Consider the following 10,969-nt stretch of genomic DNA (forward strand, 5'->3'; position numbering starts at 1 on the left):
TTGGCTTAAACAGATGCCACATGTAGGGCTGAGATAGCGCCACGTGCCATAAGGGTAGCCGTTGATTTTTAGCCTTTCGATTTTAGGAATAAGGTTTTATCAACCTTTCCTCTTTTAAAATTGTTTTCTAAAAGGAACTTCGATAATCTCTCATACCATGATCTAGGTGCTTGTTTTAACCCATAAAGAGCTTTATCAAGCTTGTAGACATGATTTGGGAGATTATTATTTTCAAAGCCAGGGGGTTGTTCAACATATACATCTTCGTTTAGATAGCCATTTAAAAATGCAACTTAACATCCATTTGATATATTTAAATCCCATGTAAGCAGCAAATGCAATTAAAATTCTAATGGCTTCTAATCTAGCTACAGGAGCAAAGGTTTCTTCATAATCTATTCCTTCTTGTTGATTATAACCTTTTACTACAAGTCTAGCTTTGTTTCTTACAATGGTTCCATATTCATCTAGTTTGTTTCTAAACACCCATTTTAAGCCAATTACTTTTTGTTGTTTAGATGAGGGAACTAGATGCCATACCTTGTTTCTTTCAAACTCATTTAATTCAGCTTGCATTGCAGTAATCCAATCAGAGTCAGTTAAGGCTTCTTCATGATTTCTTGGTTCCATCATTGATAGGAACGCATGAAATGCACAAAAGTTCCTTAACTGAGATCTAGTTTGCGTACCTTTGGATATGTCGCTGATTATGAGTTCCATGGATGTGATTTTGTATCTCCAAGGTTTTGGTTGAAACTCTCTTATAGGAACATGTTGTTCCTCATGAGTTCCTTGTGTAGATGAGGAACTCTGATAGTTGTTCCTCTTGTTAGCCTCGTGGACTCAGTTCCTTCATTTGAGGAACAGGAACATCTTCTCCTCCTTGAGGAATAGGAACATCATTGATGTCATTATTTTCAAATTCCACGTTCCTTTCCTCTTTCACTTCTTCTTCTTCTTGTGAATTTGTATTCTTTCACTTGGTTGTGCTAACCCAATCTCATAGTCATCAACCTGTATGCTTGGATTATGTTTGTCAGATTCATCAAAGATTACGTGAATGCTTTCTTCAACACACATAGTTCTCTTGTTATATACTCTATAAGCTTTACTATGTGAAGAGTATCCTAAAAATATTGCTTCATCACTCCTTGCATCAAATTTTCCAAGATTATCTTTTCCATTATTATGCACATAACATTTGCAGCCAAATGTTCTAAAATAGGTATATTTTGGTTTCTTTCCAAAATAAAGTTCATAAGGAGTTTTATTAATGATAGGTCTCATCATGGCACGATTAATTATGTGACAAGCAGTATTAACAGCTTCAGCCCAAAAGTTCCTTGGAAGTTCACTAGCAATTAACATGGTTCTAGACATTTCCTCCAAAGTTCTATTTTTCCTTTCTACAACACCATTTTGTTGTGGTGTTCTAGGGGCAGAAAAATTATGATCTAGGCCATTATCCCTGCTTAATTAAGTCATCAAATTTATAATTTTCGAATTCTTTGCCATGATCTGATCTAATGTGCATTATTTTATGAGCAACTTAAGTTTTGAACTCTTTTAGCAAAGACAAGGAACTCATCATAAGTTTCATATCTTTACTAGTGAGAAAAATAACCCAAGTGTACCTAGAGTAGTCATCTACAATACAAGTAATACCTCTTTCCACTTCTGCTTTGAATTCTCATGGGTCCACATAAGTCCATATGAATTAATTCTAATGGTTTAGTGGTACTTACAATCGTTTTAGATTTGAAAGAGGATCTTACTTGCTTACCTCGTGCACATGCATCACAAACTTGATCAATATGAAATTTTATGGATGGTAATCCTAAAACAAGATCTTTTGATCTAAGTTTCTCAAGTAATGAAAAGCTAGCATGTCCTAGACGCTTGTGCCAAAGAAGTGAATCATCTTCAATAACACTAAGACAAGTTAAATTGATTTGAGGAACAAGGTTCAGATCCACAATGTATGTGTTCCCTTTCCTTGTTCCTTCCAAAAAACCTTCTTAGTTTTAATGTTGATGATCAAGCATTTTTCTTTATCAAATTTTACAGTATTTCCTTGTCACAGAATTGAGAAATGCTTAATAGATTATGTTTTAGACCTTCAACTAAAAATACATTTTCAATGGAGTGTAGTGGTGACTTACCAACCTTACCCATGGCAACTATGTTACCTTTCTTATTATCACCAAATGTTACACTTCCACCTTCATAGGTTGTGAGTGAGAGAAACTTGTTTTGTCTCCTGTCATGTGCTTGGAACAACCACTATCGAGATACCATGTGTTGTTCCCCCTCACTCCAACCTGCAAAAATCAACTAGGTGTTAGTTGTAGGAACCCCATCTTTCGTGGGTTCCTGTTCTTGACTAGGATTTGTTTTGACAACCCATTTTTTCTTACTTATTGTCACATTTTTCCCAATCATCTCAGATTTTAATTGACATTGATTTATGTAATGACCTACCTTGCCACAATACATACAAACTTTTCACTAGGTAGATCAACATATTTCTTTGTCTTGTTCCTTTTCTTGTAGTTTTCAAAACCAAGACCTTCCTTCCTCTTGGTCTGTGGTTTCTCAATCCACTTAGGAACTTTCATGATTTTGCCTCTGTTCCTTGCGACAACCAGTTCCTTTTTAAGATTACAGATCTGTTCCTTTAAAATATTTTTCTCTTTATTCAATTTTCAATCTCAGATCTGTATCCTTTCAAAGGGGTTGATCTTATATCAAAGGAACTCAGAACAGGGACAAACTCCTTCAAGTGTGAAATCTCTAAATTAATTAGATAATTTTCATTTTTCAAACTTTCATAACATTCTTTGATTTTTAAGTTTTTATCAAATAAATCAAAGAATCTTGTTTCAACATCTGTTCTCATTTTCTTAAGCCATTCTATGTGTTCCTTGCAGACTTTTAAGGCTTGTTCCGTTTGTTTACGTTTTTCACGTTCATCTCTACATTCAAGAATTGCATCATAAAGAAGATCATATATTTCAGGCCTAGTTTTACCATCTAAGTCTGACTCAAGACCATGTTGACTTACCTCAACTTTTTCTTCATCTTCTTTTTCGTCAGTGTTTGCCATGAGGCAAAGGTTTGCTGTTTCTTCAGTTGGTTGTTCCTCTTCTTCTTCCGTCTCTGAATCTCCCCAAGCAGCTATCATAGCTTTGCGCACATTTGCCTTAGAGAAAGGTGTCTTAGATTCTTTATTTGTTCCTTTCAGCAAAGCGTTCCTTGTTCCTTTCTTTGGTTTTGTCATTTTCCCAAAGAGGACATTCCTTGATGAAGTGATCTGTACTACCACATTTATGACAAGCAGCTTTGTTAGAAAATTTCTTAGTTTTACCTTTGAAGTTTCCATTCTTCATGTTCCTGTACATCTTTCGAAATTTTCGAACCATGAGGGCTGCTCTTCTTCTGAATCCGAATCATCTTCATCATCTGCTTTGAGAGCAATTGATTTTGATTTGGAGCTTTCACCATATTCAGTATCAAGGTGAAGCTCATGAGTCATAAGTGACCCTGCCAGCTGTTCTAAGTTGAACTTAGTGAAGTCTTTTGTTTCTTGAAGAGCAGTGACTTTAGCCATCCATCTGTCCTTAGGAAGACTCCTAAGAACCTTTCGAACCTGTTCCTCAGATGAAATAAACTTTCCAAGAGAAGCCAACTCATTAATAATGTTAGTAAAACGAGTAAACATGTCTCGGATGCTTTTCTTAGATTTCATGCAGAACAGTTCATATTGATTCATAAGTAAATCAATTTTCGATCTTTTAACTTCATTAGTTCCTTCGTGGGTTACTTCTAGTAAATCCCATATTTGCTTTGCGGATTTGCATCCCATGATCCTATTATGTTCATGGGGTCCAAGTCCACAATGCAACATTTAATAGCCATGGCATTTACTTCCATTTTTTCAAAATCAGATTTGTCATAATCAGAGAGGGGTTTTAGAGTTACCTCATTTTTGTCATTTGTAGTTGTGACTTCGAAATCACCAACTTCAATGACTCTCCATACCTGATAGTTTTCAGCTTTGATGAATATCTCCATGCGGTTCTTCCAATAGTTGTAGTACTTCCCATTGAACATAGGAGGCCTTTGAGTGGAATAACCTTCTTCAAGTTTCTCGGTGGTATTCATTGTTCCTTGGATCTTTTTCTCAATAGGGTTTCCTATCTTACGTGAGTTCTGCTCTGATACCAATTGTTATTTCCCTAGGAACACTACAAGAGGGGGGGTGAATTGTAGGTGTAGAAATAAACGTAACTTTTTGCGGAAATTAAAACTTAAACGAATAAACAAGCTAAGGAACACAAGGGATTTTTACGAGGAAAAACTTCTTGGGCCCAACAAGAAGAAACAACCTCGACCACTAGGGATTTTAAACTCAACACTCTCACTAATTAGGCCAAACAACTTTGTTACAACCTAATTCTAACTCGAGCCACACCTTGAGTTCCTAAACTCAAGTTCCTGAGCCACTGTTCCCTTAACAGAGTTCCTCTCAACTTCACTCGAAGTTTTCTCACCATACAAGCTTCACTCAAAGCCTTCTCTCTTACAGAACTTCACTCAAAGTTCCCTTACCCCAAAAACCAAAATACAATTGATCGAAATAAGCTTAGTGGAATTAGAGTAAGAAGCAAAAACAAATGGCTATTATGAGAGAATGAAGGCACTGACACTTAATTAGTTAAACTCACTTAATTACTTAGTCAGACACAATTTGGAACTTATCTAGACTTCAATATTTATAGTGTAATCACAAAGAACGTGGGATTAAAACTGATTACATGTTAAGTCCATTAACCCATGATGTTCCTTCCCCTAAGGAACACGTTTCTCATCATGTCCCATGATCCCATGACTAATATGAACGTGGATAATTTTAGCCACTACTCCTAAGTAATAGGAGTTCCTTGAGCTTTATCCGAAAATCAGTTTTATAAAAACATTTTTATCTTTAAAACTGAATTTTTAATCTTTAAGAAAATAATATCTTTTAAAAAATCTTTCTAAAAACCGGATATTTATTTTCTTATTTTTCCGAAAAAAAAATCTTTTTCTTAAAAGATTTTCTTTTTAAAACTGATTTTATCATTTGAAATTAGATAAAACTAATTTCCTATAATTTAGGCATGACTTACTCAATTACATTTTAACCGTTATACTTTGCACGCCTAAGTCTAGTTCCTTTTATAACTAAGTTCCTTTAACAATTCGTTTAGTGCCACTTAGTTTGTTCCTTAGAAAGGAACAAACTCTCATTCTCAAATAAACTTGCCACTGTTCCTTACCATTCTTCTTTGTTCCTTTACATTGGAACTAGAAAATAAAACGCCTAGCTTTTATTCTTCTTGATCCAATGCTTGCTCCAGTATCAACTTATAGAAACTTCTTTACTTAGCCTTTGAAATCCTCTCTTGACTTCTTCCTTGACTTCGTATTCTCCCAGTTCCTTTCATTGATACCTTAAACATCATACACTCATAGAAACTCATTAGTTCACTACTTAGTTTGCATCTTTGTTTCTTTGTCATCATCAAAACTAGGGTTCAACATCTTAGTCACAATCTGCCTCAAGAACTTGAAAATCACATAAAAGAGCCGAAAGTATCTCGAAATAATACAACGGTTCAAAAGAATGCTCAAAGCATGCAGTTAGATCCAAGCTGCACTAAAAACTTCATGAAAATGAGACTTAATACCTACCTATATGCAACTAAAAACCGACTTATCAGGCTAAAAGATGATTGGGCTTGTTATGTTTTCATTAAAGGACCGATTTAGTTAGTTTAAGTAGACCACTTAACTTGATTCCTAAAAAATATTACTGGGCAATATTTCATGATTACTAAACTAATTGAGTTGCTTAAAACTAATTCAATAAGCTTGTTAATTGTAATATGAGTTTAAGTTATTATTACGTCACTAATACTTAAGTTCACTTATGATAACAAGATAGCTTGTCTAACTAGTTTTATATGATTAAATAATATTATAATAATGTTAATGGTTCTATTATAGCAATAAACTTAGTTAATTAATAATAGACGACTAATTGATGATTAACTATGAATCCTAATAATAATAATAATAATAATAATAATAATAATAATAATAATAATAATAATAATAATAATAATAATAATAATAATAATAATAATAATAATAATAATAATAATAATAATATGCTTTCAAATGATTTATGTAATAATATAACTTTAATGTTTTGATAATTCTAAAAGTATAACTAATGGAGTTATTTCACCTAATTAGTTGTTTAAGGGTCACCTTAAGAAGTTATTAACGACTAAGAAAATAATGACTTTTGTTGAGACCTTTATGACAAAATAACGCACGCTATGACCTTAATACGCTCTAACTAATATTTAGACTTAAAAGCTAAATAATGAAACTTTCATTAATAAAATTATTCTTGAATAGATTAAATAAGATAAAGGATATTACAAGCCTCCCCCAGCTATCAAGGTTATAAGCAGGAATTCAAGTAACATCTACTGCTAGCACCCGCACTCCCCTTCCAACTATGTTTCATATGATGTTTTTATGAAATATTTATGCGATATGTTTATGGTGTGCGGGATATGAAATGTTTGCTATCTAAATGTTGTTTATCAAATGATTTGATGTTTTATGAAGTATGAAAATATGATGATGATTACGTTATGATTATGTAATGTTAAAAGAAATGAAACATTATAAAGTTTAAGTGAAAGAGGTTCATGGCAATATCCCGTGGGTACCACAAGTGTCACATTTGTTGTGGCCACCATTCTGGTTATGAATTGGGCACCGAAAGTGTCACCTCTATTGTGACCGCCTTTCTGTGGGCACCGCAAGTGTCACCTATGTTGTGGCCGCCTTTCTGTATATATTATGGGGAGACGTCCCTTCTGTTGTACTAGCCAAGTTACCAAAGTAAAAGATATATAATGATGAACAAGATAACGAATGATGATAATGATTTATGATTATGATTAAATGGTTAATGTTTACAAAATGGTTTTACTGTTTCTCTTCTCCATGTTTACTAACAAAATGAATTGAAATGCTTTTACGATGTTAGGGTAGTATGTTACTGAGCCTCAGCTCATGACGTTTCGTTTTATGTTTTAGGTATGAAAGAACAGTTGTCACTAGGGAAAAAAAAAGAAAGGGCTGCGCTTTTCCTAAAAGCGCAACCCTACTAGTGAAGGGCTGCGCTTTTTTTAAAAAATGCAGCCCTACATAGCAGAAGGGATGCGTTTTTGAAGAAAAGCGCAGCCCTTCACTTAGTAGGGCTGTGCTTTTAGGAAAAGCGCATCCCTTCTTACCTACAGAAGGGCTGCGCTTTTCCTAAAAGCGCAGCCCTACTAAGTGAAGGGCTGTGCTTTTTAAAAAAGCGCAGCCCTTCTGCTATGTAGGGCTGCGCTTTTGCAGAAAAGCGCAGCCCTTCGTCAAATATATTATCCCTCATTCTCTCTCCTCTCTCACGTCCCTCATCCCTTTTCCTCCTCTCACGTCCCTCCTCCCTTTCCTCCTTCTCTCTCATCCTCTCTTCTCTCTCAAAAACTCTCAGAAACGATTTGCACTAATCATGCCGACGGAGTCCGATTGCCTATATATTGTGATACCTTTTCGGAAGCGGAACGGGCCAACGAGTCAAACTCACCGCTATTCTGTGATGTTTTGGCTTTTTAAGCCATCCGAGTTCGTTTAAGGCTCCAAATAGGCATTTTAAGTATTTCCGAATTTTTTTTTCCTTAAGTATGTATTAGGGTTTTGTTTTATGTATTTAAACATTATTAGGTTAATGTTTGGAGGTAGTTCTTGTATTTTCCGATCTATAATTTCTTAATCTTTGTATTGATTAATGTTCTTGTATTTTTAGATTTATAATTTCTTCTCTTATGAATATTAGTTTTTGTTCCTTTTCGTTTCGTTCTTTTTGTTTGTTTTGGGTTTAGTTGCATTGTAAATCTATAATTTCTTCTCTTCTGTATATTTGGGTTTGGCTGGGAGTAGTCCAGGGATGGGTGACCTCCTAGGAAGTTTCTCAGGGTGCGCATGAGTGAGGACAAAATGCGCCGGAAGAACTTGTGTTGGTTATTGAGGACATTTGTTAGCCCTGGATGCGCATTGGTGACAATATACTCGACTCCGTATGGATCGAGGTGTTACAAATGGTATCAGAGCAACCCGGCGACCGCGTGTTGGGGCAACCCTAAGGCCGTCAGGCCGAGTATTAGGAGTCCTCAGGCGCCTAGAGGGGGAGGATTCTGGGGCTGCATTGTCATAAGGAGCGACCCAGAGGTCGTCAGACCGAATATCTGGAGTTTCCGGCAATCAGTTTCCAGGCTGGGGCGACCCACAGGTCGTTGTGGCCGAATATGTGGAGTCCTCAGGCGCAACGAGGGCGTTGCTGTTCTCAAGTGGGGGTGTATGTAATACCCCTAATGATTGCTTTAAAGGGATTTAGCAGACTACTCATTCTAACAAGATGCATCTTTCTTTCAGGGAGCTTATTTCCTTAGTTACTTCATAGTTAAGCGTGCTTGGCTGGGAGTAGTCCAGGGATGGGTGACCTCTTGGGAAGTTTCTCAGGGTGCGCATGAGTGAGGAAAATGCGCCGGAAGAACTTGTGTTGGTTATTGAGGATATTTTTTGGCCCTGGATGCGCATTGATGACAATATACTCGACTCCGTATGGGTCGAGGTGTTACATTAGGTCTACCATGTTGCAAAGGTATCCCTGGCAACCAGTCATGAGAAGTTTGAAGGCTTTTAAGGTTGAGACGATTTTGGGTTTGTTTATTCTTCGAAAAGATACCTTACTTCCGTCTGGTTTCCTAAGGGTTATTTCGTGGCTAAGATAATCTATCTCGGCTTTTTGTTTGGATAACCAGTTCATACCTAATATAACATCAAAGTCGGTTAACTCAAACTGGACTAGGTCAACAAGAAATTCACATTCGTTGATGAGGATAGAACAATTCTTATATAGGACATCGCATGAAATTGATTGACTGTTTGGGAGAGCAACAGACATAACAGAGAATTGGGAACATGGTTTGACTTTCAAACTTTTAGCAAATGATGCGGAGACAAATGAATGTGAAGCTCTAGAGTAAAAAAGAACATAAGCAGGTATAAAATTGACAGGAAAAGTACCAGTTATGACGGTATCATCAGCTTTTGCTTCTTCTCGTTGCATCATGAATACTCGTGCAGCTTGGGGAGGTCCATAGAGAGGGTTACGGTTTGTAGTGCCACCATTTCCACGGTTTTGACCAGCTGGTTCATTTCTCCCATTGGCTTGTCCTTGATGCCATTGAGGGCAATCTTGGACCATGTGATCTTTACTACCACACTTGTAGCATTCTCTTGTACCAGCTCGACATTCCTTCTCAGTGTGGTTCCACTTTCCACACTTAGAGCATTTTCGAATTTGATTCTGGTTTCCGAAATTTCCACCACGATTTCCAGTTTCTTGCCTCTTGAATAACCCATTGTTGGGTTGGTTTTGAACATTCTTCTTTATTTTCCCATTCTCAAAGATCTCTTTCCGAAGCTTGCTTTTTCTTTCAACATTGATAGCCCTATCATAGAGCTCATGGAAGGATGTACTCATGTGTGCTGCAAGTTTCTCCTGAAGGTCAAGATTAAGGCCTTCTTCAAAGCGGTTCATCCTTTGTCGATCCGTCGACACTAAGTCAAGAGCAAATCGAGCAAGCTCATTGAATTTCACAGCATACTCTAACACAGACATACTCCTTTGCTTGAGATGGATGAACTCCGATTTCATAAGAAGTTGCAGGCTTTGAGGGTAGAACTGATTTCTCATTGCTCCCTTCAAATTTTCCCATCCAAAGCCAGGTTGGCTTTGAATTTCCTTTGCAGTCTTCCACCAAATGTCTGCTTACCCTTTGAGATAGAATACCGCGAAATTCACCTTCCATTTTTCAGGGCATTGAGTGGCGTCAAATATTTTCTCCATATGATTAATCCATTCTTCGAACTCGGTAGGATCCGGCTTGCCATGATAGGTTGGTGGTTTATGAGCAGAAAATCGCTTAAACATGTTAGAGTACTCTTCTTGCTCTGATTTGAGTTTTTGTCGATTTCCTTGCAAGAGTTCCATCATTACAAGTAGTCTTAATAAGTTTGTTCTGGTATCGTTAGCAACGTCTCTGGTGGCTTCTCCGAAAATGGGGTTACTTCGCAAAGCATTGAGCCTTGACCTCATTTCTTCTAGTGACATGTCCGACACGTGATTTCCATTTCCTCCTTCAGCGTGATAACTCTCACTTGTTGCCATATACTATCACATTGAACGTTTCAAATTCATATTACTTTTACCGTAATTAAAGGATAGGGCATTCAAAAGCTAAGAAAATTTATCCCATTCCCGTCCCTACGCTCACGCTCATGGTTATTCTAGTTTTTCTATTCATTCATCAGCTTATGAATCTAAAATTTTCATTTATTTTTCCTTAATTATTTTACGTAGCTCAACTATTTATTTCCTATGATTAATAATATTATTGGTGTTATTATTTATTACTCCATTTCATCTAAACCATTTTAACATTAAAGTTAATTTATGTAAAACCATTGCGGTTCTACTAAGGGTTTCAGAAACCCTCGGCTCTGATACCACTCTGTAACACCCCGACCTCTAAACATCATTTTTAAGTTAATTAATCCAATGTTAGCAGCGGAACTTAGATGGCGGTGCACTACTGCCGTATGTTCCGTTCGAAAAAATACAAGGTAAACATTCGTTCATGACGCGAAACATATTATAGTTATTAAAATAAGCATCTTAATTATATAAATATAAATAGCTAAGCATAGATGATTACGTAGTTATAGTTAAACTAAGTTCGTGTTCCAGTGACATAAATTTAGATTACATAACCAATATAGTTTTTCATAAGTA

At 36.2% G+C, this 10,969-nt stretch overlaps 1 protein-coding gene across 1 annotated transcript; it reads right to left on the minus strand.

Moving 5' to 3' along the window:
* Window positions 1-8,746: 8,746 nt before the first annotated feature.
* LOC125492893 (uncharacterized) lies at window positions 8,747-9,871 on the minus strand. The gene has a single exon (XM_048635633.1). The coding sequence runs from the start codon at window positions 9,869-9,871 to the stop codon at window positions 8,747-8,749; it is 1,125 nt and encodes a 374-aa protein (XP_048491590.1).
* Window positions 9,872-10,969: the final 1,098 nt, after the last annotated feature.

This window comes from Beta vulgaris, chromosome 8, assembly GCF_026745355.1.
Source record: "Beta vulgaris subsp. vulgaris cultivar EL10 chromosome 8, EL10.2, whole genome shotgun sequence".
NCBI classification, from domain to species: domain Eukaryota; kingdom Viridiplantae; phylum Streptophyta; class Magnoliopsida; order Caryophyllales; family Amaranthaceae; genus Beta; species Beta vulgaris.